The sequence below is a fragment of the Macaca mulatta genome, chromosome 2, assembly GCF_049350105.2.
Source record: "Macaca mulatta isolate MMU2019108-1 chromosome 2, T2T-MMU8v2.0, whole genome shotgun sequence".
NCBI lineage: Eukaryota > Metazoa > Chordata > Mammalia > Primates > Cercopithecidae > Macaca > Macaca mulatta.
In genome coordinates this window covers 185,275,185-185,303,172 of record NC_133407.1, presented here as the reverse complement: position 1 = coordinate 185,303,172, position 27,988 = coordinate 185,275,185, and the positions used below count along the sequence as shown (strand labels likewise).

Sequence of the window (27,988 nt, the reverse complement as noted above, 5' to 3'; positions counted from 1 at the left end):
AAACCTGTTGCAGAAATTTGCATGAGTAACAAGGATCCAAATATTAATAGCCAAGACAATACAGAAAATGTCAGCAGGGCATTTCTGAGATCTTCATGACAGTTCCTCCCATCACAGGCCAAGAAGTCTAGGAGGGAAAGTGGTTTCATGGGCTGGGCCCAGGGCCCCGCTATTCTGTGCAGCCTTGGGACTTGGCACCCTGCACCCTAGCTGCTCCAGCTCCAGCCATAGCTAAAAGGGGTCAAGGTATAGCTTGAGTCATTGCTTCAGAGGGTGCAAGCCCCAGGCTTTGATGGCCTTCCTGTGGCCTGTGGGTATGCAAAAGACAAGAATTTGGGAACCTCTGCCTTCATTTCAGAGGATGCATGGAAACACTTGGATGTTCAGGAAGAAGTCTGCTGTAGGGGCGGAGACCTCATGGAGAACCTCTACTAGGGCTGTGGGAAGGGGAAATGTGAGGTTGGAGCCCTCACACAGAGTTCCCACTGGGGCACTGCCTAGTGGAGCTATGAGAAGAGGGCCACTGTCCTCCAGATGCCAGGATGGTAGATCCACTGACAGCTTGCACTGTGTGCCTGGAAAAATGGCAGGCACTAGATGCCAGGCCATTTTGATTTGCATTTCTCTAATGATCAGGGATGTTGACCACCTTTTCATATGCGGGCTTACCATTTGTATGTCTTCTTTTGAGAAATGTCTATTCAAATCTTTTACCCTGTATTTGATCAGATTATTAGATTCTTTCCTATAAAGGGGTTTGAGTTCCTTATATATTCTGGTTATTAATCCATTGTCAGGTGGGTAGTTTACAACTATTTTCTCCCATTCTGTGGGTTGTCTCTTCATTTTGTTGATTGTATCCTTTGTTGTGCAGAAGCTTTTTAACTTGATGTAATCCCATTTGTCCATGTCTTCTTTGGTTGTCTATTCTTGTAGGGTATTGCTCAATAAATCTTTGCCCAGAACAATGTCCTGGAGACTTCCCTCAATGTTTTCTTGTAGAAGTTTCATAGTCTGAGGTATTAGATTGAAGCTTTTTATTCATTTTGATTTTATTTTTGGATATGGTGAGAGATAGGGGTCTAGTTTTATTCTTTTGCATATGGATATCTAGTTTTCTCAGCATCATTTATTGATGAGACTGTCTTTTCCCAATGTATGTTCTTGGAACCTTTGTTAAAAAATGAATTCACTGTAGATGTGTGGATTTGTTTCTGGTTCTTTATTCTGTTCCATTGATCTATGTGTTTCTTTTTATGTCAGAAAAATTCAGGGCACTTCCCACTGCAGTCCTTGCCTTTATTTTTCATTGTTTCATCCACTGACTTTGTCTAATAAGATTTCCCATCAGATTTTAGCACAAAATGGGGGAACTAGGTATATGTCTAAAATTTGAGCTGCAGTTTTCATGGGAAAGACAACCGTATTCGGGTTTGTCTCCTAAAGGGAATCAGAAACTTTGGCCTTATTAAATTATGTTTTGATTACCTCAGATAAGATTATACTAATCAAAGCACTAAGAGTAAATTTCACGTTTAACTAAAGTTTATACAAACATGACAGAAGTGTCATCTGTAGCAGTAAATAGTATATAAAATATTATTTCATTTGTTAAAACTAGAAGTGTTCACATGAAAAAGTGTTTATGATTCCAGAAGTTAAATGCCACTGGGGACAATCTGGACTTTTTATATATGTCGAAATCCACAATACACACTAGAACAGCTTCAGTTTGTTCCATAGGGAATCCCTTGGCACTCTTATGAGAATTTCAGTTTTCCATTCAATCATCTTCTGGCAAAAGTACAGAGTTATACAATTGAATGACTCTTCTGTTCAATCCAAATTTATGTAAACAGTAGTTTCCTGAGCTTGCAGAAAGAAGCCTCCCAAAAGAATGAATATGCAATGAATTGCTACCTGTGTTATCAGCATTCCTGTGCAATTGTATTTTTTTCTGTTTTAGAAAGCCTAATGGTTTTAGAGGATATCCTAAATTTCTTTCAAAATATGGGTAAGAAAAAATATCTATAATTTTCATTATGCTTCGTAGAAATGTTGAAAATGCTAGTTAACTTACCATAATTTTAGATTGGGTATACAAGCTGTCAAAATAGCCAGGTTGAAATTAGATAACTATTACTGGCTTATCTCTATATTTTAGTTTCATGATTATGATATGGATAGGATAAATAGTTATAAGACAGCATTGTTCTTTTAATGATATTTTATTTTGTTGTTAACCTTATTATGACTTTATATGACAACTTGTGGTGATCTAGGACATTAAACAATTGAAACTGGTTTTGATCATAGTGATTCTAAAAATTATTTTGGATTATTCTGACAGAAATACTCATTCTTTCTAATTAATCACTTTCTTAGACTAAAACTCTTAAGGTCAGTCACTTAAAAATTAACTCCTGTATTCTTATCCCCACTTCTGGGTATAATGTGACAACTCATACTGTCAAATGAAGGATGCATTCAGTGGATTCATTGTATTTCTGCCATGGCTGAGTTTACAACTAAAGTCCACTTTTGATCCTGTCTTTTTTTTCTTCTTTTACCCATATTCAAAATGTAGGATCAGTGTGTTTCATTGCCATCCTAGATCATTGTTTCTTCACTCTAGAGGCAAGAAGAATGGGAAAATGAGTTTCCAGTTGTTTTGGCTTCTATAGTAGTAGGTAACCTTCTGACAGCCCCCAAGACATGGGTGGCAAAAAAGACTATTAGATCTTGGCCATCTTATAAAGAATGTACAGTCACTTTGTGCATCATTCCTAATGATGCTTTCAAATACTACAATGATTCCAAGTAATTATTTCTATTAAGCTTGAATAGGCCCATATTACTGATTGAATCTCACCTAGTTGCTCAGATGTGATGCTCACTCCAAAAACTTGTCAGCAATTCGAGTTCCCATCCTCAATGTTTAATATCCATCTACCTGGTCACCAAGTGACTTCTCTCTCCTTCACTGATGACGTATTTCATACCAAATATGTCACAGAAATTAAAGACTCTACATTCTGAATTCTTTTGAATCCATTCATTTGTCCTACCATGCCTTCCAATATCATATCACACAGGGACTAGACTCTTCACATGCATATCCATCACCTTGAGGGTATTTTCGAAATACAGATTCCTAGACCTCATTCCTGAAATAATCAACTTCTACATTAAAACCTCATAATCTGCATTTTTCATGAACAAAAGTCTCCCAGATGATTCTCATGTGTAATCTAATTTGGGATCTCCTTGACCTTAGTATCAAGTTTCTAATTAGGATTCCTGAATCAGCTTCTCCTTCCTGCAGCATACTTTTACACTATCAAGAACTAAATTTTAAAAATATACTATTTTAAAAATATACTGGGCCAGGAGCAGTGGCTCACACCTGTAATCCCAGCACTTTATGAGGAGCTGAGATCGTGCCATTGCACTCCAGCCTGAGCAACAAGAGCAAAGCTCTGCCTCCAAAAATATATATACATATATGTGTGTTATATTATGTATATAATATTATATACAAATATACATATATACACATATGTGCATATAATATTATATACACATATGTATATATGTATGTATATATAATATATATACATACATATATGCATATATAATAATATATATAATGCCATTTATAATATATAATATATAAATATATTATATAAATTATATAAATTATATATATAATGCCATATATAATAATATATATACACATATATGCATATATAATAATATATATAATGCCATTTCCCATTTTAAAATATTTGGTGCATGTTTATCATGTGAAGAATAAAGTTTGAGATTCTCCACATTACATTCATTCCATTTTTAATACAGGCCTTTCAAATATCTTTTTTCCTTCACCCTACATCCATATCCCAGACAGAAGGTTTTCCTATTATATTCAGTAGAGTCCACAAAAATTTAGTACATTTAGATGATGCATCTTTTTAAATCTCAATCTGTTAATTCCTACACAATTTTCAAACCAAAATGTATTATTTTTCCCATGTATTTAAATGCTCAAATATAGGGTGCATCAATTAGAGTGCTGATTAAAAAAAATTAAGAGGGCTCTGATAATTACATGGTTTATTTGAACACTTCTTCCCCAATTTCAACTCACAATTCCATTGCGAATGTTCCTTTACATTTATTTCATTTTTTAGAGGACATGCAGTGAGGACATGGAAGAGGAAAATGCAACATTGCTGACAGAGTTTGTTCTCACAGGATTTTTATATCAACCAAAGTGGAAAATACCCCTGTTCTTGGCATTCTTGGTCATATATCTCATCACCGTCATGGGGAATCTTGGTCTAATTGTCATCATCTGGAAAGATCCTCACCTTCATATCCCAATGTACTTATTCCTTGGGAGTTTGGCCTTTGTGGATGCTTGGTTATCATCCACAGTGACTCCGAAGATGCTGATCAACTTCTTAGCTAAGAGTAAGATGATATCTCTCTCTGAATGCATGATACAATTTTTTTCCTTTGCAATTGGTGTAACCACAGAATGTTTTATCTTGGCATCAATGGCATATGATCGCTATGTAGCCATTTGCAAACCTTTACTTTATCCAGTCATTATGACCAATGGACTATGCATCCGGCTGTTAGTTTTGTCGTTTCTAGGTGGCCTTCTTCATGCTTTAATCCATGAAATTTTTTTATTCAGATTAACATTCTGTAATTCCAACATAATACAACACTTTTACTGTGACATTATCCCATTATTAAAGATTTCCTGTACTGATTCTTCTATTAACTTTCTGATGGTTTTTATTTTTGCAGGTTCAATTCAAGTTTTTACCATTGGAACTATTCTTATATCTTATACACTTGTCCTCCTTATAATCTTAAAAAATAAGTCTGTCAAAGGGATGCAAAAAGCTGTCTCCACCTGTGGAGCTCATCTCTTATCTGTATCTTTATACTATGGGCCCCTCGCCGTCATGTATGTGGGCTCTGCTTCCCCACAGGCTGATGACCAAGATATGATGGAGTCTCTATTTTACACTGTCATAGTTCCTTTATTAAACCCCATGATCTACAGCCTGAGAAACAATCAAGTAATAGATTCATTGACAAAAATTTTCAAAAGAAATGTTTAGATCTCATACAATCTCTCTTCTGTATTTACTAAAGCTGTCACAAGATTGTGCAAGTTAGACGTGTGTATGTCTTACCAGCACTCAAAGATTTTGCAAAATTCTAGTACTTTAATGACCTAAGGTTTAATATATAGTAAACTAATAAATATATTCCTAAAATAGCATTTAAGAAATTTTAATCATGTTCACATCATCATTGAATAATGTTACCAGAAAACAAATAAAAACATTTTATAGTGTTGTATGTTATTCAATGTGGCTTTATAAATGCATTAAATGCTAAAATAGTCTAGGTCATCTAATAAGGACTTGAGTATAAGTGCAGTAAAAATAGTGACCGACCTCTTTTTAATTTGGATGTGTTAGGACCTTTAATAAATAATCTCATATTAGACTTTAATCTTTAATTAGACATCGTAGCCTGGAGAGGCTGTGATGTCATGCTAAGAACATACCGTTTGTCTTGACCTGCAATATTCATAGATTTAGGTAAATTTGTCTGTACTCAAAAGAGGTCCTGAAAAGATTTTTCAGTTTCCTGGGCCTTCTAGAAAGTGACCTTCTTCTCAGCCGGTAAGGCTGAAAAGCTGTGAGCAGATATCAGGCCAGTTTTTCTTGAGAAACTTTCTATAGTTTGATTTGATGGGCCAATCCAGATCTCATGTTGAAGTCTGAATGAAATGTTGGAGGTGAAACAGAATGGAGGTGTATGGGTCAAGGGAGGGAATTCTCATGGTATGGATGAATTCTCACATTCTTTGTTTCCTTGATGGCTGGTTATTAAAAAGAGCCTGGCATCTCCCTGCTTCTCTCTTGCTTCCTTTCTTACCATGTGATCACTGCACATGACACCTGCTGCTATGACTGAAGCAAGCTGAAGCCCCCATCAGTAGCTGATGTTGGCACTTTGCTCCTTGTACGGCCCGCAGAATTGTGAGCCAAATAATTCTATTTTATATATGAATTACCCAGCCTCAAGTATTCCTTCATAGCAACTCTAAATGGACTAAGGCAGGTCTTAATTTGCTCCATAAAGTTAATTCCTAGTTCCATAAAACTGTCCAGTCATTTCTAATTCTATGCTCATTCTCAAATATGACATTCCAGTCAAAGTTCTGGAAACATAACCAATGTTTTCCAATGTGTTGTGTCATAAGGAGAACAGATTCTTAATAAACTTTTCCAAATACCTCCATTGCCATGAAAATAAGAATATTTAGTGATAGTTTCTGATTTCAGGATAGATCAGCTAAGGAGAAAAAGGTAAATATGTTAATTCTATTTATAAAGGGTGTACTTGAACAAATTACTAATAAAGTTCATTTAAATCTTGTTAAATATTGTGATTTTATAGTTATCAGAAATCTCTCTCCACTTGTCAGAGTCTTTTCCATGTTTGTGTTGAGATTTTATATCACAGCTGCTTCCAAAAACTTTTATGATAGCATCAGCAGAAAACAACAAACTCTCAGTGAATTACAAAAAATGTTTAAATGGCCAAGCTTACAGATTTGTTAAGAGTTTGTTAAGAGTTTATTACAATGCTATTTACATAGAATTTTGTCATTGTGTTCCATATAACATAATGAGATAATAATTAGAATTATAACTGATCACAATATTTTAGTGCATATCAGAGTTCTAGAAAAATAATAAAATTCTAGAATATGTATATTAATCATACATATTTCTAAAAGTATAACAAAGAATGTAAACATTGCTTTTATTGGACAATATGTCTCCTTCAATTTTGCGTATCAAATAAGCCTCATTAGCTTAACATCTCTCTTTTTAAAAAAGATAAAACAAATTCTCTTTAGCTATTCTAGGGGCTCATCCAGGAAATCCCAAAGTCAGTTGAGGTCAAAAAGAACTCAATTTAGAATTTTATTTGGAGAAGTTTGTTAAAAATACCAAATGACTTAAATAATTGGTTAAATACAGTCACAAATTGAAAGAATACCAAAATGACAAAGATTTCAAAGGCAAATAGAAAAAGTGATGTTATTGTGAAAAAATAAAAAAGTTAGCTCTTTTAATACTGAGAAAACTCAGTTTTCTTAAGTAATCAAATACTGGCTAAAGACAATATGAATCACAGAACATCATCTTGATAAAACATAAAATCTTTTTGTTTCATAGGCCAAGTATTTAAAGGACCAAGAGAAAACTTAACCAGTGTCTAATAAGAGCAGAGCAACACGTTGTTAAAACTGTGATTTTAACTGAAAAGACCAAATTATAGTTTTGATTAGTTTAGTTTTAATATTAAGACACATTTTAAAAACTCATAATAACTTGAATTCTGGCAACTTAACTGCAAAATATTCTCTTTCTCTTCCAACTTTCTGCATCCATTTGATTTTTGTCTTTCATCATCTATTCTGAAACAACTTTTAGCTACCATCTGAACCAGACAATATTACTCCAGTTTTTTTTTTTTAAAAAACCCCACATATCCTCAAACCTGGTGACTTTTCTTATAAAAATCATTTCTTAATTTACTTACTTACTTTGCATACAGGGTTGTTTCTCTTAAGTTCTTCAGCAGCTTTAATTACCGTACATTAACTAGAATTATCAATTCTCAGTAACTTTATTTTCTAGGATTTTGTATCCTGAAAATCTACTGAATATTTTTATGGGTTCTCATGCTTTTTTAAGGCAAGTGTTTAGACTTTTTAAATAGAAGATCATATCAACTGAAAACAAGGATAATTTGATTTCTTCCTTTTCAATTTGGATACGCTTTATTTCTTTCTCTCATCTGTTCTAGCTAGGACTTCCAGTACTGTTACATAACAGTGGCAAAAGCGGACATCCTTGTCATTTTCAACATCTGAGAGAAAAGCATTTTATTTATTCCCCATTCAGTATGACACTAGCTGTGGGTCTGTTGTATATGGTTTTTGTTATATTGAGGTATGTTCCTTCTATATCCAGTTTTATGAGGTTTTTATCATAAAGGGATGTTTTATTTTATTAAATATTTTTTCAGCATCAGTTGAAATAATCATACTGTTTTTGTCTTCATTCTGTTGATACGATGTATCACATTGATTGATTTGTGTATACTGAACAACCTTTGCATCCCTGGGATAAATCCCACTTGGTCATGATGAATGATCTTTACCATGTATTTTTCAATTTGGTTTGCTTGTATTTTGTTGAGAATGTTTGTATCAATAGTCATCAGAGATATTCTCTTGTAAGGTGTTTTTTTTTGTTTTTTTTTTTTTTTTTTTTTTTTTTTTAATGTCTGTTTGTCTGGTTTTGATATGAAGGTAATACTGGCCTTGTCAAATTAGTTTGGAAGTATTCCTTCCTCCGTTATTTTTTGAAATAGTTTGAGTAGGATTGGTATTAGTTCTCTTTAAATGTTTGGTAGAATTTGGCAGTGAAGCCATCAGGTCCCAAGCTTTTCTTTACTGGAAGACTTTGTATTATGGTTTCAATATTGTTACTTGTTATAGGTCTGTTCAGATTTTGAATTTCTTCCTGGTTCAATTTTGGTAAGTTGTATATGTCTAGGAATTTGTTCATTTATTCCAGGTTTTCTAATTTATTGGTATATATATAGTTGCTCATAGTAGGCACTAATAATCCTTTGCATTTCTGCAATATCAGTTACAATATGTCCTTTTTCATTTCTGACTTTATTTATTTGAATCTTCTCTCTTTTTTCCTTAGCTTGGCTAAAGGTTTGTAAATTTTAAGTTTTTTTAAAAAACAACTTTTTGTTTCATTAGTCTTTTGTATTTTTTGCATTTCAATTTCATTTATTTCTGCTCTAATCTTTATCATTTCTTTTCTTCTATTAATTTTGGGTTTGGTTTGCTCTTGCTTTTCCAGTTCTTTAAGATGCATCATTAAATTGTTTATTTGAAGTTTTTCTCTTATTTGATGTATGCAATCATCGTGTTAACCTTCCTTGTTAGTACTGCATTTGGTATGTCAGACAGGTTTTGGTATGTTGTGTTTCCATTATTTGTTTCAAGAAATTTTGTGATTTCCTTCTTAATTTCTGCATTGACTCACTGGTCACTCAGGAGCATATTGTTTCTTTTCCATGTGATTATATAGTTTCCAAAATTCCTCCTGATATTTAAGTTTTAGTTTTACTCCATAGTGGTTAGATTAGATTAGATTAGATACTTAATATTATTTCAATTTTTTGAATATTTTAAAACATGCTTTGTAACCTAACATATGGTCTATCCTTGACAATAATGTATGTGGTGAGGAAAGAACATATATTCTGTAGCTGTTAGGTTCTGAAATGTTCTGTAAATATCTATTAGATCCATTTGATCTATAGTGCAGATTAACCTCAATGTTTTTTTGTTGATGTTCTGTCTGGAAAATATGTCCAATGCTGGAAGTGGAGTATTATAATCTCCAGCTATTATTGTATTGGGGCCTAGTTCTTTCTTTAATATTTTTTGCTTTGTATATGTGGGTCTCTTCTATTGGGTGCATATATATTTAAAATTGTTATATCTTCTTGATGAATTGACCCTTATATCACTATATAGTAACCCTCTTCGTCTCTTCATGTAGTGTTGTCTTAAAATCTATTTTGTCTGATATAAGTATAGATACTCCTGCTCTTTTTTGTTGTTTCAGGGGTGGATGAAGTATCTTTGTTCATCTATTTGTTTTTAGTCTATGTGTGTCTTTGTAGGTAAGGTGTGTGTTTTGCAGGCAGCAGATCAATGGGTCTTGTTTCTTTATCCATTCATCTACTTCATGTCTTTTGATCGGAGAGTTTAGTTCATTTACATTCAATGTTATTATTGATAAGTAAGGACCTGCCTCAGCCATCTTATTTGTTTTTTGGTTGTTTTGTTGTCTTCTCTTCCTTCTTGTCTTCCTTTAGTGTAGGTGATTTTCTCTGGTGATATGATTTATATTCTTGCCTCTTATTTTTGGTGTATCTATTGTATGTTTTTGGTTTGAGGTTAACATAAGTCTTGCAACCACTAGCTTATAACCCATTATTTTAAGCTGATAACAGCATATTTCATGTAAGCAAACAAACAAACTAGAAGAAAGCTAGTAAGAACTCTATGCCTTAACTTCATCTCTCTGCCTTTTAACATTTTGTTGTTTCCATTGATATCTTACTGTCCTATATATTGAAAAGTTGATGTAGTTATTATTTTTGATTGGTTCATTGTTAAGTCTTTCTGTTTAGGATTAGAGTTGTTTAAACACCATAGTTACAGTGTTATCCTAGTCTGTGTTTTTCTGTGTACTTACCATTACCAGTAAGTTTTGTACCTTCAGGTGATTATTTATTGCTCACTAATGTTCTTTTCTTTCTAATTGAAATACTCCCTTTAGCATTTCTTGTAGGATGGGCCCAGTATTGATGAAATATTTTGTTTGTCTAGGAAAATCTTTATTTCTCCTTCATTCTTGAAGGATGTTTTCACCAGATAAACTATTCTGTTTTTCCTTCAGTACTTTCAATGTATGATGCCACTGTCTCCTGGGTGTAAGATTCCCACTGAAAAGTTTGCTGCCAGATATATTGGAGCTCCATTGTATGTTATTTGTTTCTTTTCTCTTGATGCTTTTAGGATCCTTTTTTTATTCTTGATTTTTGAGTATTTGATTATTAAACGCCTTGAAGCAGTCATCTTTGGGCTAAATCTGCTTGTTGTTCTATAACTTTCTCATACTTGAATATTGATATCTTCCTCTAGGTTTGGGAAGTTCTCTATTATTATCTCTCTGAGTTAACTTTCTAGTCCTATCTCTTTCTCTACCTCCTTTTTAGGCTAATAACACATTTCCCCTTTTGGTGATGTTTTCTAGATCCTGTCAGTGTGATTCATTGTTTTTTTCTTTTGTCTCCTCTGATGGTGTATTTTTTTTTTCTTTTTGATATGGAGTCTTGCTCTGTTGCCCAGGCTGGAATGCAGTAGAATGATCTCAGCTCACTGTAGCCACCACCCTCCAGGTTCAAGTGATTCTCCTGCCTTGCCTTTCTGAGTATCTGGGATCACAGGCATGCACTACCACACCTGGCTAATTTTGCATTTTTAGTGGAGACAGGGTTTCACCATGTTGGCCAAGCTGGTCTCGAACTCCTGACAACAAGCGATCCACCCACTAGGCCTTCCAAAGTGCTGGGATGACAAGCATGAGCCACCAAGTCTGACCACCGAATGTATTTTCAAATAGCCTGTTTTCAATTCTTTTTTCTGCTCAATCCATTTTGCTATTAAAGGGCTCTGATGCATTCTTCAGTATGCCAATTGCATTTTTCAGCTCCAGATTTTCTGTCTGGTTATTTTTACTTCTTTCAATCTCTTTGTTAAATTTCACTGATATCATTCTGAATGCCTTCTTTGTGTTATTTTGAGTTTCCTCAACACAGTTATTTTGAATTCTCTGTTTGAGAGGTTCCATATCTGTATTTCTGCAGGATTGGTTCTCTGGTGCCTTATTTGGATCATTCGGTGAGGTCATGTTTTCCTTATTAGTGTTCATGCTAGTAGATGTTCTTTGGTCTCTGGGCATTGAAGAGTTAGGTATTTATTGTTATCTTCATTGTCTGGGCTTCTTTGTACCCATTCTTCTTGGGGAGGCTTTCTCAATGTTTGAAAACATTTGAATTGTTGTGATCTAAGCTATATCTGTTTTAGGGGGCATCTCAAGCCCAGTAACACTGTGGTTCTTGTGGTCTTGTAAAGGTACCACCTTGAGGGTCTTGAACAAGATTTGGGATAATTTACTGGATTACCAGGCAGAAACTCTTGTTCTCTTCCCTTACTTTCTCCCAAACCAAAGGTCTCTCTATCTCTATCTCTCTCTCTCTCTCTCTCCTGAGACATTTGTAGTTGGGGGTGGAGTGACCCAAGCACTCCTGTGGCCACCACATTTAGGACTGCACTATGTGAGACCTGAAGCCAGCACAGTGCCAGGTCTCACCCAAGGCCTTCTTTAATTACTCCTTTGCTACCACCTATGTTCCCTCAAGGTACTGGGGCTGTTCAATCAGCAGGTGGGAAATCCAGTCAGGCTTGTGTCCTTCCCTTCAGGGTGTCGAGTTCCCCCAGGTCCTGGGAGGGTCCACAGTTGCCATCCAGAAGCCAGGTACTAGAGGCAAAAATCTTAAAAGTCTACCTGCTGTTCTATTGTATGTGACTGAGCTGGTATTTAAACCACAAGACACAGTCCTTCCCACTTTTCTCTGCCCTTTCCAAAGGCAGAATAACCTCACCTCTGACCAAAACTACAGGCTCATAGGCAGTACTAGCAGATTACTGCCAACATTCCCTTAAGGCCTAAGGGCTTTTAAGTCAGCTGTGTGTTTAGGTAATTCACCCACCTCGGCCTCCCAAAGTGGTGGGATTACAGGTGTGGACCATGGCCTAAAGTCAAGAGTTCGAGACCAGCCTGACCAACATGGTGACACCCTGTCTCTACTAAAAATACAAAAACTAGCCAGGCATGGTGGTGAGTGCCTGTTATCCCAGCTACTCGGGAGGCTGAGGCAGGAGAATGAGTTGAACCCAGGAGGCAGAAGTTGCAGTGAGTTGAGATCGTGCCACTGCGCTCTAGCCTGGGCAACAAGAGTGAAACTCCATGTTGAAATAGATAAATAAATAATCAGCTGTGGTGAGTGCTGCCTGCCCTGAGATTTACCCTTCAGGGCAGTGAGCTCCTCTTCAGGCCAGGGCTTATCCAGAAATCCTGTCCAGGAGCCAAGTCCTGGAATCGGGAAACCCCATAACCTACTTGGGTGCTTGACCCCCATGGCTGAACCAGTGACTAAGGTGCAATCCAAATCCCCTTTACTTTTCCCCATGCTTTTTTCAAACAGAGGGAGTCTCATCCCATAACCACCACAACTTGGAATGTGCTAAGTCCCACCTGAAGCCAGCAAGTCTCAGAGTCTCTCCCAAGGCCCTCAGTATATTACGTGGGTATTGATGCTGGTTATTTATAGCCCAAGGGCTTTTCTGTTAGCAGGTGATGGAGTCCTGTCAGGACTGGGTTCCTCCCTTCAGGGCAGCGGATTTTCTTCTGGCCAAGGGTATGTCCAGAAATTTCATCTGGGAGCTCGGGCCTGGAAAGGGGGGCCAGCAACTCTTACTGGTGCCCTATCTTTCTGTGGCTGAGCTAGTATCCAAGATGCACGACACAGTCCTCCTCACTTTTACCTCTCCTCTTCTCAGGTGGAAGGAAAAAATCTCTTTTGGATGCACAAGCTGTGCAACCTGGGGTTAGTGTAGGGGCAAGGCTGACACTCCCTTACCCCTTTCCCACCCTGGCTGATGTCTCAGTAGGTGATATGTCTCCCCACTCTACTGACTCTGGACCCAGTCAGCACTAAGACTTGCCTAGGATCTTCAGTGCTTGTGGCCTAGAATTCCTGTCAAATTTATTTAGTGTCCCAGAGCACTTTAGCTTGTGGTGGCTAGGATTGCAGGCACTCAAATTCTAACCTCTGGGATCAGCAATTTCCCTCTGGCTAGGGCTGGTTTAAATGTTTTCTCTGTAAGGAGGCATCACCTGAGTTTGGTTCAGTTTTCAGCTCTAATAGGACAGCATTGAGTTCAACAATTGCTGTGCTCTCCCTCCCCCAGCACACAGAAACACTTTCTGCACCAGGCTGACAGTGCTGAGGGGTTGGGGAGGGGTAATTTTGGAGATTCAAGACTTTTTTTTTTTACTTATTCAGTGCCTCTTTCAGTGATACAAGGTTAAAACCAGGTACTGTGGTACTCACCTGATTTTTGGTTCTTATGAAGGTGTTTTCTTGTGTAGATAGTTGTTAAATTGAGGTCCTTGTGAGGGGACAGTCAGTGGAGCCTTTTATTCTGCCATCTTGCTCCACTTGCTAGTCCTAATTCACTTGTTCTTAATAACTGTGTGTGCATTAGTCATAAAAATTCCATGAGACAGTAGACATAGTGAGCCAACATCTCACATTATTTTTGCTAATTATATTCACAGCACACGCATGTAAGTCATAAAGCCAAAAACCTAAAAGTCAAGTATATGAGTTTTTTGTTTTACTGATGTGCTTGATTTATATGAAGTAAACACAAAATTTCACATTTTGCCTTAGGCTGAACATCAAATAAAGATAACCTAAACTTATTTGACTAGTAAACCCATGTTGAATGGTAGTTGTATTCTTGTATTATATGTAATGCTAAAAACTCTAAAAAGATGTATATTTTAATTAAACTAACAAACTTAAAATAGCTTTTATTTACCAGAGATTATCCTGGGTCATGCAGACTTGAAACATATTTTGGTTAGTTTTTGTTGTTCTAAGAGTTTAAGGAATTCTTAATTTATATAAGTATATATTATTCTACAAGCTAGTTAAATAGAGTTCAAATACAATTTAATTTTGGCGGTATCATCTAGAGTTAGAAAAGTGTCACACATACAAACATATATAGACATACATAAATATACAGAAAGAATCACACCTTATAGTGTTTATCCTAAAATTGTAGCCATGTGTCAGGTATAATAATACTGAATTCACTAGTTTATAAAAGAATACCTAGACTTGAATTGTGTTTCTGGTAGTTGGAACAAGTTAAAATGTCTTGCCCAGTTGACTAAAGCTTTTTACTAATATTTGTGGAGAATACAAATACTTTTACTATTTTTCACTTGCCCAATTTACAAATACCTCTTTTTTCTTTCAAATGTGTCATCTTCTTGAAATTTGCATATAGATTTTTAACCTGTTTACCCTCATGCCCTAGCACAGACAAGCTAGAAGATTTATATAACAAAGGCACAATGCTTAGAATTCAGGCTTAAGTACAGTCATCTGTGAAAACAAACAAATTAAAAATGTGTTAGTAAAAATCCAGTTAAGATAAAATAACTAAGATAAACACCTTAAACAAAGGTCAGGTTTGTGATGTAGATTGAATCAATTCTTTCTCCATTATTTAGTGATTTAGTTCTCCATCTCTTTCTGGACCAGAAAGGGAGACATCTTAAAAATGGAAATTCCTTTAAATTTATCTTCTAATGCAATCTTAAAATAACCAGTTTGAAATAGTCTTTATGCCAGAAAGGCAAAATATTTTGGGTATTAATTTGGCCAGATCATTAGCTTCCCAATCCAGCTTTGTTTAGTAACTAGATCAATGAATTCAGCATGGATCCCATTAATAAATAGGACAAGTATTTTCTGTGCCGGCACTCAACATGGATTGACCAGAACGTTTTACAAATAGTATTTCTAATCTTTCCTTAGAGTCAAAGACTAGTTCATCCTTATTTCTTTACAAGATTGCATGACAGACCAGTGAGTTGTTGAGGAAATAATTTGAGGGTGGATTCTAAGGGGTTGTTTGTTATTTTCCCAGCACTTTTTGTCTTTCTTTGGAAGATTGAGAAATAGATCTTTGCTATATATCTTAGGTACCACACATTTTGCTTCTGCTACCAGCTTCACCAGCTTCTAGTATCATTTGAATAAATTAGTGAAGATCAGGGAGTCTCAGATCATGTAATCCAAGAAGAATTCAAAATTTCACAGAAATTTTCTGGGGCTTTTGTTTAGAACAGGTGATAGCAGCAGGAAGCAGACAAATTCATAGGCAGACAAGGGAAGGTCATTGATGAAACTCCACTTCAAACCAAAGACATATTAAAGCCTGAAATCCATGCTACAGTCTAGGATACATCCACGGACTGGATTGAGAGACTCTCTTCCCATTTGGCACACTTTCCTCTGATTGATCCTCACCCTTCACCTATTTTACAAATAACTACCCTTTCCTAATTGGTGTTTTACACTGTCATGCCCACTTTTCAGTGGTGACTTTAGCCTTTTTTGCATACTCACAAACCAATCAGCATGCACTCCCCCATTCTGAGCCCATAAAAGACCTGGACTCAGCTACACTTAGGGACTACCCACCTTTGGGTGAGAGAAGAGAGACCACCTGACTTCAGGTAAGGGGGCTGCCCAACTCAGGTCCCCCCTTCATTAACAGCTGTTTGTCATTCAATAAAACTCTTCACCTTATTCACCCACCAGCTGTCAGCATAACCTCATTCTTCTTGGATGTGGGACAAGAACTAGGGACTCTCTGAATGCAGGCATGAAAAAGCCTGTAAGACTATATCCTCTGCCCCTGCCAGCACTCAGTGGCTGCCTCATGCAACAGGAAGCAGGGGCAGGGCCGGACCCAGCCCCAGGGCTGCAGGCCAGAGCAGGGCAATGAAACTGACAGACCTGTTATCATGCCCCGTTTGTTGGGATGTGGACAGCAGGACTAGAAGAGTTGTTAGCATGCTTTCACACCTCCTCTGGGGCTTCAGGGAATCTCTGTTCAGGTGCCATCACATTCCCCTTGTCCAGATGCTGGCTCCCAATGTGCACACAGGTCACAGCACACCTGGCCCAGCTGCAAGCTAAGCACAGATTCTGCGGTGAGTGCAGGATCCAGGCAGGAGGGCAAGGCAAGCACAGCCCACCAGGCTGAGTGAGTGGGATGTCTCCTGCAGCAAGCCCAGGACCCAAGTGAGGCCCAGGCATGGATGTCACTGGCTGCAGAGGTCTCTGGCTGGTGACGTGACAGTGAAAACAATCCTGCATCACAGGGACATTTTTCACTATTGCTCTGAGCCAGATTTTGACCAACATGTAAAAGCAGTTAAAGAAGGCAGGCCTGGGACGGTGCAGTGGCTCAAGCCTGTAATCCCAGCACTTTGGGAGGCCAAGGTGAGCAGATCACCTGAGGGTAGGGGTTCAAGACCAGCCTGGCCAAAATGGAGAAATTCCGCCTCTACTAAAAATACAAAAAAAAATAGCCAGGTGTGGTGATGCACGCCTGTAATTCCAGCTACTCAGGAAACTGAGGCAGGAGAATTGCTCGAATCCGGGAGGTGGAGGTTGCAGTAAGCCGAGACTGTACCACTGGACTCCAGCCTGGGTAAGAGAATGAGACTGTTTCAAAAAAAAAAAAAAGGCAAGCAGGACTGGTTGATCTGAGAAACTGACTTTATAAGGCATTCGTCTAGATTCTTCTTATCATTAGGAGTGAAAATATAACTGAGCAAAAGGTTTAGTAGATTCAGGGTTATGAGGTAAGGGATAATCCCCTGCAATATAGATGAAACTATATTTGCAAAAATTATGACAATGTGAAAAATCTCACATAGGAAAATTATGATAGTGAATCTGATGTAAGAAAATGAGACACTGCATCTAACCTCCAAGCTACCCTTCTTCATTCCTGCATGTAGGCTGAACTAACTTTGGGATCAATTTAGTTTAAGTTGAACTAGTTTATGGTTTCAACAAAGATGATAATCACGCCTCACAAAAACCCCCTTCTTCCTTGGGAACAAAGCCACCTTTGTAAAACCAACCAGTTAGCCAACGTAAGGCACATGGAATTAAGCCAAGGCAGACATCTAGGCCTGCATGAGTTTGGAGCACAGGCACATAATTCTACTTGTTATATAACCTGTTGGTATAAGCTCATACTTGGCTTGGAGCCACTATTATTTGAAAAAGGTATAACTGCCCTGCTGACACTGCACAGGCTCAGCTTGCATGCACCCAGAGAGAGAGTAACGCTACTGACCCCTGTAAGGGAGAGCCAGTTGCCTTGAAGGTTGACAGGAGGGAACTAGGAACCAGCTTGTGCCCAGAGTGAAAGAGTTAAGCTGCTCTCCCCATAAGGAGAGAGGCTGGGGAGTGCAGCTTGTAGGCCAGGGAGTGCAGCTGCAGGCACAGGAGTGGTAGGAGATGCAGAGCCGGAGCAGACAGCTGACATAACGAAAGACAGTGTAAGAGAGCTGCTGATCAGAGACCTGCTGAATAAAACTACATTTCACCTGCCTACACCACCCCGCCAAGTGTCTTTCAGCTATCTGCCACCAACCCAATCCCCTCGGACCTCAGCATGGGCTGGAACCTAACCCTGGGCATGACATTTAGCATAGTCATGGACCTAATCACCACAAAGTTAGAAATTACGGCACAGGAATCTTGCAGCCAGACACTACAAGGTTCCTAACCTCCCCAGTTGCTCCTATGATAACATTTTTATTATAAAACATACCTACAGCATGAGCTGGGTGGCGATAAATTGCAAGATTGCTTTGCCTAGTAAAATTTTTCATCAGATATCAGCTCGTCTGGAAGCTAAGCTGTTATGTCTGGAATTTAAGCTGTAGTTTGCATGAGGAGGACGACTTCACTTGGAGTCAGCTTCTGAAGGAAATCTTGATCTTTGGCCTTATTAAAATCATGTTTTAACTAGCTCAGGTAAGACCATGCTAATCAAAGCATTCAGAGCATCCAATTTTATATATAAACTGAAGTTTGTGTAAAATGTCAGAAGTACCACTTGTGGAAAATAGTGGCATCAAGTGTAATTTCAATTGTAAAAATCAGAACTAGCTATAGTGACTTAAAGTTTACCATTCTGAGCTTTGTAATACCCTGTAGGATAATCTGGATTTCTCATACACATCTAAATCCACAATGCCCAGTTGAAGATCTTCACTTTATCCTATAGGGAATCCTAAACTGTTCTTAGGGGAATTTCAGTTCTCCACACCATCCTCTCCTGGCAAAAAATAAAGAGATACAATTGGTGAACCCTTGTATTAAAAGCAAATTTATGTTAACAACATTTTCCTAAGATTGAAAATGAAGCCTCCATAATGAATCAGTGTGCAAAGAATTTCTACCTGTGTTATTGTCATTTCTGTTCTATTATGCATTTTTCTACGCATTAGAAAGTCTAACACTTACGAGGGATCTCCGTAATTTCTTATAATATTGGTAAGAGAGAAATTATTTTTTCATATTATTATTTTTAATGAAAGTCTAAAATGCTATTTAACGTATAAGAATTTTGTATTTGGTTTACAGCATACCAAAATTGCCAGGGGCAAATGGAACAGAAGAAGTGAATAATCTTCCTATTTTATTATCTAGATAAAATAGCTAAAATCTACATCTAAAATCTTATCTAAAATCTAGATAAGCAAAATAACTATAAAATAAAATTTTGAACCCTGATATATTATCTTTTAAATCCAACTCTAATGACTATGTAAGATAAATTCTGGATAACTAGAATATTAAATGCTTTAAAACTGGGTTTAAAGCTTTAATTCACTTCTATTCTTATATAAGAAATCTTTCTGATGATTCTGACATAAAGGTTTATTCTGTGTAGTCACATTTCTGATTAAAAATTTTAAGATCTGTTAATTAAATATTAACTCCTCTATATCATCAGCACCTGTGGCAATAATTTCATCGATCATATTAAATATAGGCATATAAATAATATATAGAATTAGTACATAGAAATAAATATATTTTATTGAGTATTTTATTTATAAATAATACTAGTAATACTAATTCATATATATACATCTCAGAAAATATGCAGCAAATATACTTCCCCTACCTTTTTTGACATTTATAATTTTAAAAAGTACCCGTATAAATTGACTTTGAGAATGTTTGATTATATTGTTAATTGGGTTTGAATGGAATAAACCAATTCTATAAAAATTTACTTAACAAGTGGAATTACTGCCCTTTGTTCTTTATATAGTCTGTCTCAGGATGTAGTCTTTGGTTTATTTAATTCTGCTGAAAAACAAGCAATCAAAGTGCTGATGGAGAATAAAGTGCTCTCAATATCAGCAAGATTTCTTGAGAAATTTCATTTTAAGCTCCATAATAATAAAGATACAGCTACATTTGAATATGGAATAAAATTTCAGACAGTGCCAATATAGTCACGAACAGTGGAACATTTTTTGGTAAAATTTTAAGTAAAAGTCTCTTCATCATACACAAATTCCAAAGGAAAAAACCTGAATTTTTTAAACAAGAAAGTGAAAATACTCTCCGAGCTCTCTGTCACATTTGTGAACATCAGAGTTAATGCACACATTCAACCCAAGTTTCCGAGCTTTTCCCTTTATTTGCCTCCATGTGTCTCTGAGACTTCCTCTCCATCTCTTTTTTGGCTTGTCTTTTTTGCACTTACCCCTATATGGCATGATTATTCTCTACCTATTTTTCTTCCTCCTTCTTATTTTATTTTCACCCACACAAATTTCTCTTTCCACTTTTTCTGTCCCTTTTTTCCTTTAAATATTTTGCTGTCCTCTTTCTCATCTATATTTTCTTTTGAGAACTTTTCTTAAATATTCTACAGAAGAAAAAATATTAAACTAGTCTATGAGCAGCAGACAAATGCTAACCAGTCTCCACATTTCATAGAGTGCTCTATTTCATCACCTCACTGTTTTGCCACTTGTTTCCCATTCACTTCTTATTTGCTGACCTTTATTCAATTACATAAGGGAAACTGTTCTCACTAAAACCACCAAAAATCACGTACTTTCTCAAACACAAAAGTGATTTTCCATCACTTCTTGTCCTACTACACCATTTATTGTGGCATTTGGCCCAGTACTTCACTTTGTCATTCTTTGTATTTTTCCTGCCTTTATGTCCCCAACACTTAGCTCTCTAGTTCCCCTCCAGCTTCTTCCCTTGATCGTTCTGCTCAATATCATTTTCTGCTCTCTCCCTCATCTCTCTTTTGAACATCCAAGTTTTTGGGGACTGTAACAGGAAATAAGTTATTGAATGGATATTGAGTTTAACATAGAAATGCTAGGAAAGTTGGAGAAATTCACTGGAAAACAATGGCAGGAACAGAAGGAAGCAAGGCAGCCAGTCAACAGCCAAATCCTGTTCCAGCAGTAGCTTCATGAGTGTGGTTGTTTCTGCCGCTGAACTGCCAATGACACAGCTTATATTATCTGCACCATTGTTTTTCAAATGCAGGATGCATGTCCTGAGATCTTGATATTTTTGCATATAATACCACTGCCTTTGTATTAATTTTTTAATTGTCCATGTACCTTTGTCTCCATCTCTCTGTATCCAAATCTAGGTTGAGTGGGTTTGATTATACATATCAAGGTCAAATCCTTTGTCTGCCACTAAGATCCATGTGGGAGAAAAAGTATCAGATGTTGACCATCCAATAAATGACATCCATTCCCTACACTACCTTTCAATGTAACTTTTCAAGTATATTTTCCCTTTTTTTGGAAATTTCAATTTTTATTTTAGATATAGAGGGTATATATGCAGGCTTGTTACATGGGTATACTGCAGGGAGGTAGTGAGCATAGTACCCAATAGATGGTTTTCCACCCATCCTCCCCTCCCTCTCCCATGTACTAGTCCAAAGTGTCGATTGTTCTCTTGTTTATGTCCGTGTGTGTTCAATGTTTAGCTCTCACTTGTAAATGAAAACATGTGGCATTTGGTTTTCTGCTCCTGTGTTGTTGGTTTGCTTTGGATTATGGCCTCCAGCTGCAACAATGCTGCTGCAAAGTACATGATTTCATTCTTTGTTATGGCTGTGTGGTATTCCATGTTATATATGTATCACATTTAAAAAATCCAGTCCACCCCTGCTGGGCACCTAAAATGATTCCATGTGTTTACCCTTGCGACTAGTGTAGCAATGAACATAGGAGTGCTGTGACTTTAACAACCAAAACGGCATGGCATTAGTACAAAAACAGACACATAGACCAATGGACAGAGTAACAAACTCAGAAATTAAGCCACACGCTTGCAAAAATCTGATTTTCAACAAGGCTGACAAAAACCAAGCAATAGAGAAAGGATCCCTTATTCAGTAAATGGTGCTGGGATGACTGGCTAGCCACATGTGGAAGAATGAAACTGAACCCTTTCCTTTCACCATATACAAAAACTCATTCAAGATGGATTAAATATTTAAATGTAAAACCTCAAGATGTAAAAATCCTAGATGAAAACCTAGGAAATATTCTTCTCAACATTGGCCTTAGCAAATAATTTTTGACTAAGTCCTCAAAAGCAATTGCCATGGAAACAAAAATTGACAAGTGTGACCTAATTAAACTAAAGAACTTCTGCACAACAAAAGAAACCATCAATAGAGTACACAGACAATCTGCAGAATGACAGAAAATATTTGCAAACTATGCATCCAATAAAGGTCTAATATCCAGAATGTATAAGGAACTTAAACAGATAAACAAGCAAAAAAGTTTAACCCCATTAACAATTAAGCAAAGGACATGAACAGATCCTTCTCCAAAGAAGACACACAGGCTGTCAACACACATGAAAAAAATCCAAATGCTCATCATTAATCATCAGAAGAATGCAAATCAAAATCACAATGAGATACCATTTCACACCAGTCATAATGGCGATTATTAAAAAAACAAAACATGCTGACGAGGCTGTGGAGAAAAGGAAATGCTTATACACTGTTGATGAAAATACGTTAGTTTAAGCCACTGTGGAAAGCAGCCTGGAGCTTTCTCAAAAACTTGAAACAAAGCTACCATTTGACCCAACAGTCCCATTACTGGGTATATACGCAAAGGAAATTAGGTCGTTATACTATCAAGGGTTTTCGGTGTTATGCTTTTCTTTCTTAATGTACTCTCCAATAGATAAGACATCCATTACTATGCCTTCAACTACTCCAATGACTCCCACTATCTATCACTCTAGTAGAATTGTATTAGTAATACTAAACATCTCACTTACATGTTCAAAGCATGCGCACACTGCAAACTTGTCAATGCATCTGAGTTCTCAGTCTATTTTGAATGACAATCTGTCTACTCACAAAGTGACTCCTTTTTCCTTCACTGAATATACTTTTCTATCAAATATGTGACTAGTGCCACTGCTTTCCGAATGCTTTAGAATCTATTTCTTCATCCTCATTATTTGCAAGAGTATAATACACATGGACTAGGCACTTGTACACTTAATAAAATCCTAAGCCCCCCATCAACAGAACAAACACCCTCTTGGCCAAAGGGTCTCCAGAAAAATTGTAAAAACAGTTCCCAGTCATGACTGGGTGGGAAGTCAGATGTGGCTTGTTATACTTCCTCTCTTTTGCAGTTTAAACACGATAACTGACCGGTATTAAGTTAAGATAGAGATTATAAGACTGACAGAACATACTCTTTATGACAATAAGATTCCAAATTATAAACAGAACTTAAGGCCACACCAGGCAAGGTTTAAGTCAGGCACCTCTACACTTAAAGAATAAACTGTGTTCTAACTGCCAGAAGGACTTTTTCTTTTTCTCTAGCAGCTAAACAGGCACTGGCCTCAAGATAAGCAAGATTAAAACAATTTGCAGCTGCACCAGATGCTCAGTAACTGAACCCCCTGCTAACAGACATAACTACAGCTTTGATTGGACAAGAGACTGATTTCAGTAACTTTCTCCAGATCAGAAGAAAACTGACCACGGACTGGTTCTGGCTGGTTTACAGAGACAGTGCATTTATGTGCCTTCATGTCCTGAGAAGACCTTTTGATGTATAGAGCCTAACTCTTACACATTTAAATGTTAACTCTCCACTCCAATGTGAACATGGGTTGTATGTTACATACATGTTTGTTCAATATGCATGTGCCAAGACCACTTTCATGAATACTCATAGATCCTCCTGTAACCTGTTGAATATGTATATTTAGCCAACTTATTTAGCCTAAAGCTCCTACCTCAAGCCCTTCTCCTTTGATGTGCCTGTCTCTGGTCTTGGCCAGAGGCATGCTTCCCAGCCTACTTGATGGCCACCTTGCAGGCTATAACCCCTTATAAGAAATAAGTCTTCTCTCCTTTTCTAAACTTACCAATAGTGATTTTCTTCAGTTAACACACATTACATGCCTTTCTGTCACCTGTGTTTTAAAAGTAGATTATTTGATCACATTTTTAGAATTAAAATAATTGCATTTATTTTGATTTCTTCTATTTCTCAAAACAGTTTCCATCTATTACAGGAATCTGAAAGAAAATTAAAAGGATATCATAATAAGAGTATGTTTTTCTATCAACTTCCCTCCCTCACTATTTGCTTTATAAGTCTTAGTGAGTGCTCTTTTACATTTAATGCATTTCATTTCAGGGATGTCGAATGAGGACATGGAACAGGATAATGCAACATTGCTGACAGAGTTTGTTCTCACAGGACTTACATACCAACCAGAGTGGAAAATACCCCTGTTCTTGGTGTTCTTGGTGATCTATCTCATCACTATGGTGTGGAACCTTGGTCTGATTACTCTTATCTGGAATGATCCACAACTTCACATCCCCATGTACTTATTTCTTGGGAGTTTAGCCTTTGTTGATGCTTGGATATCTTCCACAGTAACTCCCAAAATGTTGGTTAATTTCTTGGCCAAAAACAGGATGATATCTCTGTCTGAATGCATGATTCAATTTTTTGCCTTTGCATTTGGTGGAACTACAGAATGTTTTCTCTTGGCAACAATGGCATATGATCGCTATGTAGCCATATGCAAACCTTTACTATATCCAGTGATTATGAACAATTCGCTATGCGTACGGCTGGTAGCCTTCTCATTTTTAGGTGGCTTCCTCCATGTCTTAATTCATGAAGTCCTTATATTCAGATTAACCTTCTGCAATTCCAACATAATACATCATTTTTACTGTGATATTATACCATTGTTTATGATTTCCTGTACTGATCCTTCTATTAATTTTCTGATGGTTTTTATTTTGTCTGGCTCAATTCAGGTATTCACCATTGTGACAGTTCTTAACTCTTACACATTTGCTCTTTTCACAGTCCTAAAAAAGAAGTCTGTCAGAGGCATAAGGAAAGCCTTTTCCACCTGTGGAGCCCATCTCTTATCTGTCTCTTTATATTATGGCCCACTTCTCTTCATGTATGTGCACCCTGTATCTCCACAAGCAGATGACCAAGATATGATAGACTCTGTATTTTATACAATTGTAATTCCTTTGCTAAATCCCATTATCTACAGTCTGAGAAATAAGCAAGTAATAGATTCATTCACAAAAATGGTAAAAAGAAATGTTTAGATCTCATAGTAATATCTCTCATGTTTAGTAAAAAGAATTTTGCAGTTAGATAAGGTGTTTTGTTAAGTATTCAAAGTTATTGTAATTATAATTGTTTTAGCATTTGAGTGACTTAAGGTTTTATACCTAATAAACTCCTTGAAATATTTATATATGTTATTCAAAAGCATTCAAGGAATTTTAACGAGGTGTTCATGTCATATTAGATTATTAAAACAGAAAACAAATGAAAATGTTTACGGGTTTAAATACCCTTCATGTGGCTTTACAAATGCATTAAATGTTAAAGCACTGTAGTTCCTCTCAAAAGTATTTGAGTAGGGGATATAATACAGGTGACAGAATGGTATGGTCTGGAAACACATCACATTTAACTGCATTGTGGTGGCAGGTTTGTGTTTAGTTGAGCTGATCAAGATCTCAGGAATCCGCTATCCCTCAAAAGGTCTTTTACTGCAGACTATTGGAAATGGTGAATTTCACTTCTTATAGGAATTTAACTCATATATCACTTGAAGCAATAAATAGAATGGAAAATGTAATCATAAAATAAGAAGTGAGTTAAAACTGCCAAGCAAGGCCAAACTCTAAAAGGATACTTTTACCTCTATTCATTTCTATTAGTAATAAGAAGAGGCAAGTTGCCTCTCTTTACTTATGATGCCTTCAGAGGCCTATTACAGTTGTATTTGTATGATACTGGAAAACGTGAAAAGATTCACATTGCTAACGAATTCAGAAAGCTACCAGATAATTTAAAAGTTAAGTTAGCGTGGATGTAGAGCAGAAAAATGCCAGAGGAGAAAGTAAATGATATCAATTTTTCTAGAATTAAAAAAATGAAAGCAATGAGAAAAGGAAATCAGTAATATTTCCATAATTGTTGGCATTTGTTATGGATAAAAAGTGGCCTTAAATGCATGCTACCAAAGATCAAATAATGCTAAAACGATATGATCTCATTGTGTCCAGTGAGTGGCTAGGAAGTGTGTCAAAATAAGCAAGAATATGGATGTTTTGTGACTCAAAATTCCTTAAATTTTAGCTTTCCTCACACTACATCCTCTTGCTGTATTATGAGTGATCCATCGTCAGGTCACCCCCACTCTTACTCTTTCATCACTAAAATTTCATCTATATTCCTATTTATATCATTTCATCTACATTCCTGTTTATATCACCCAGGTCCCCAACCTAAAACAACTCACCTGTCTGTTTTGCAAGGCTCTAGTTAGTATCTCCCTTATCCTTTTACAGTCTCTTATTTCCTAAACGATGCTGTCAGATAATTTGTGCATTTAAGTTTAATTAAGTCATATCCTACTTAATTAACTTTTAATGGATTGTCATTGCTAGCAGATTATATACATATGTGGTACATATATCTAGATATGAATATATACATATGGATATGTTTGTTTATATGTCTGTACAGATTGTATAATATGCATATATGTTCCTCAACTAGTATTTATTCACCTGGAATTATTTGAGATATTTTGCAAAAAAACTTCTTGGTTTAATTCTGGAGACTCTTCTTCCATGATTCTCTTAATGGAACCTGTGTTGCAGCCAAAGTGAGTTACCAGGAGACTTCTGTGCACTCCTTACTCTGTCAGGTGCATGTTTTTGTTAATATAGCTCTCTCCACAGAGAATCCCCTACTACTGCAACTCACCTCTAAATCATTTGCAATTGGAATAATAACTTTCTTCAAGGTGTGTATGAAATGTTACCATTTCATAAAGTTTTCATCCGCAAAGCTTTTTCTGTTTACCTGGAAGAGGATTGGAATGCTCACTCACTTAAAACAATGAGCACTTCATTTATACTTCTTTTTTTAAAATTTTTCAACTTTTAAATTCAGGGGTGCAGGATGTGCAGGTTTGTTACGTAGGTAAATGTGTGCCGTGGTGGTTTGCTGTACAGATCATCCCATCACCCAGGTATTAAGCCCAGCATCCATTAGCTATTCTTCCTGACTCTCTCCCTCCTCCCACCAACCACTCTTCAACAGGACCCAGTGTGTGTTGTTCCCCGCCATGTGTCCATGTATTCTCATTATTCAGCTTTCACTTATAAGTGAGAACATGCAGTATTTGGTTTTCTGGTCCTGTGCTAGTTTGCAAAGAATAATAGCCTCCAGCTCCATCCACGTCCCTGCAAATGACAAGATCCCATTCCTTTTTATGGTTATATAGTATTCCATGATAAATACATACCACATTTTCTTTATCCAGTCTATCATTGATGAGCATTTAGGTTGATTCTATGTCTTTGCTACTGTGAATAATGCTGCAGTGAACATACATGTGCATGTGTCTTTATAATAGAATGATTTACATTCCTTTGGGTATATACACAGTAATGCGATTGCTGGGTTGAATGGTACTTCTATCTCTAGGTCTCTAAGAAATTTCCACACTGTCTTCCACAATAGTTCAACTAATTTACACTCCCACCAACAGTGTATAAGCATTCCTTTTTCTCCACAACCTCACCAGCATCTGGTGTTTTTATTGACCTTTTAATAATAGCCATTCTGACTGATACAAGATGGTATGTCATTGTGATTTTGATTTGCATTTCTCTAATGATCAGTGACATCGAGTTTTTCTTCATATATTTGTTGGTTGCACGTACGTCTTTTGAGAATTGGGTGTTCATGCCCTTTGTCCATTTTTTAATGGGGTTGTTTGTTTTTTTCTTGTAAATATGTGTAGAGGACTATGTGCTCACAAACAGGGTGTTCCCGATAAGTCCTGCTCTCGCAAACGAAGCAGGGCGTTCCCCATAAGTCCTGCTCTTGCAAACCAAGTCAGGGAAAGGTCAGAAAAACAACAATGTGTCTTGTGACTTGGTAACATTCCACAAACGACTGTATAAAAGAAAGCAGAG

At 36.6% G+C, this 27,988-nt stretch overlaps 2 protein-coding genes and 1 long non-coding RNA gene across 3 annotated transcripts in view; 2 read left to right on the top strand and 1 right to left on the bottom strand.

Annotated features, from left to right (window-relative positions):
* Positions 1 to 2,221: 2,221 nt before the first annotated feature.
* LOC106995854 (uncharacterized) overlaps positions 2,222 to 27,988 on the bottom strand; it is a 61,239-nt gene continuing 35,472 nt past the window's right edge. Inside the window, exon 3 of the long non-coding RNA XR_013414450.1 lies at positions 2,222 to 2,631. This is a non-coding gene — a long non-coding RNA (uncharacterized LOC106995854). The remainder of the gene's footprint in view (positions 2,632 to 27,988) is intronic.
* LOC697584 (olfactory receptor 5H14-like) lies at positions 4,124 to 5,235 on the top strand. The gene has a single exon (XM_015129033.3). It carries the CDS (start codon positions 4,212 to 4,214, stop codon positions 5,139 to 5,141), a length of 930 nt encoding a protein of 309 aa, XP_014984519.2. The 5' UTR covers positions 4,124 to 4,211; the 3' UTR covers positions 5,142 to 5,235.
* LOC697706 (olfactory receptor 5H2) lies at positions 23,763 to 25,328 on the top strand. Its single transcript, XM_001086621.4, has one exon. It carries the CDS (start codon positions 24,128 to 24,130, stop codon positions 25,088 to 25,090), a length of 963 nt encoding a protein of 320 aa, XP_001086621.3. The 5' UTR covers positions 23,763 to 24,127; the 3' UTR covers positions 25,091 to 25,328.

Coding starts and splice junctions, on each gene's coding strand:
- LOC697706 (XM_001086621.4), top strand. CDS start 24,128: ATGCATTTCATTTCAGGGATGTCGAATGAGGACATGGAACAGGATAAT.
- LOC697584 (XM_015129033.3), top strand. CDS start 4,212: ATGGAAGAGGAAAATGCAACATTGCTGACAGAGTTTGTTCTCACAGGA.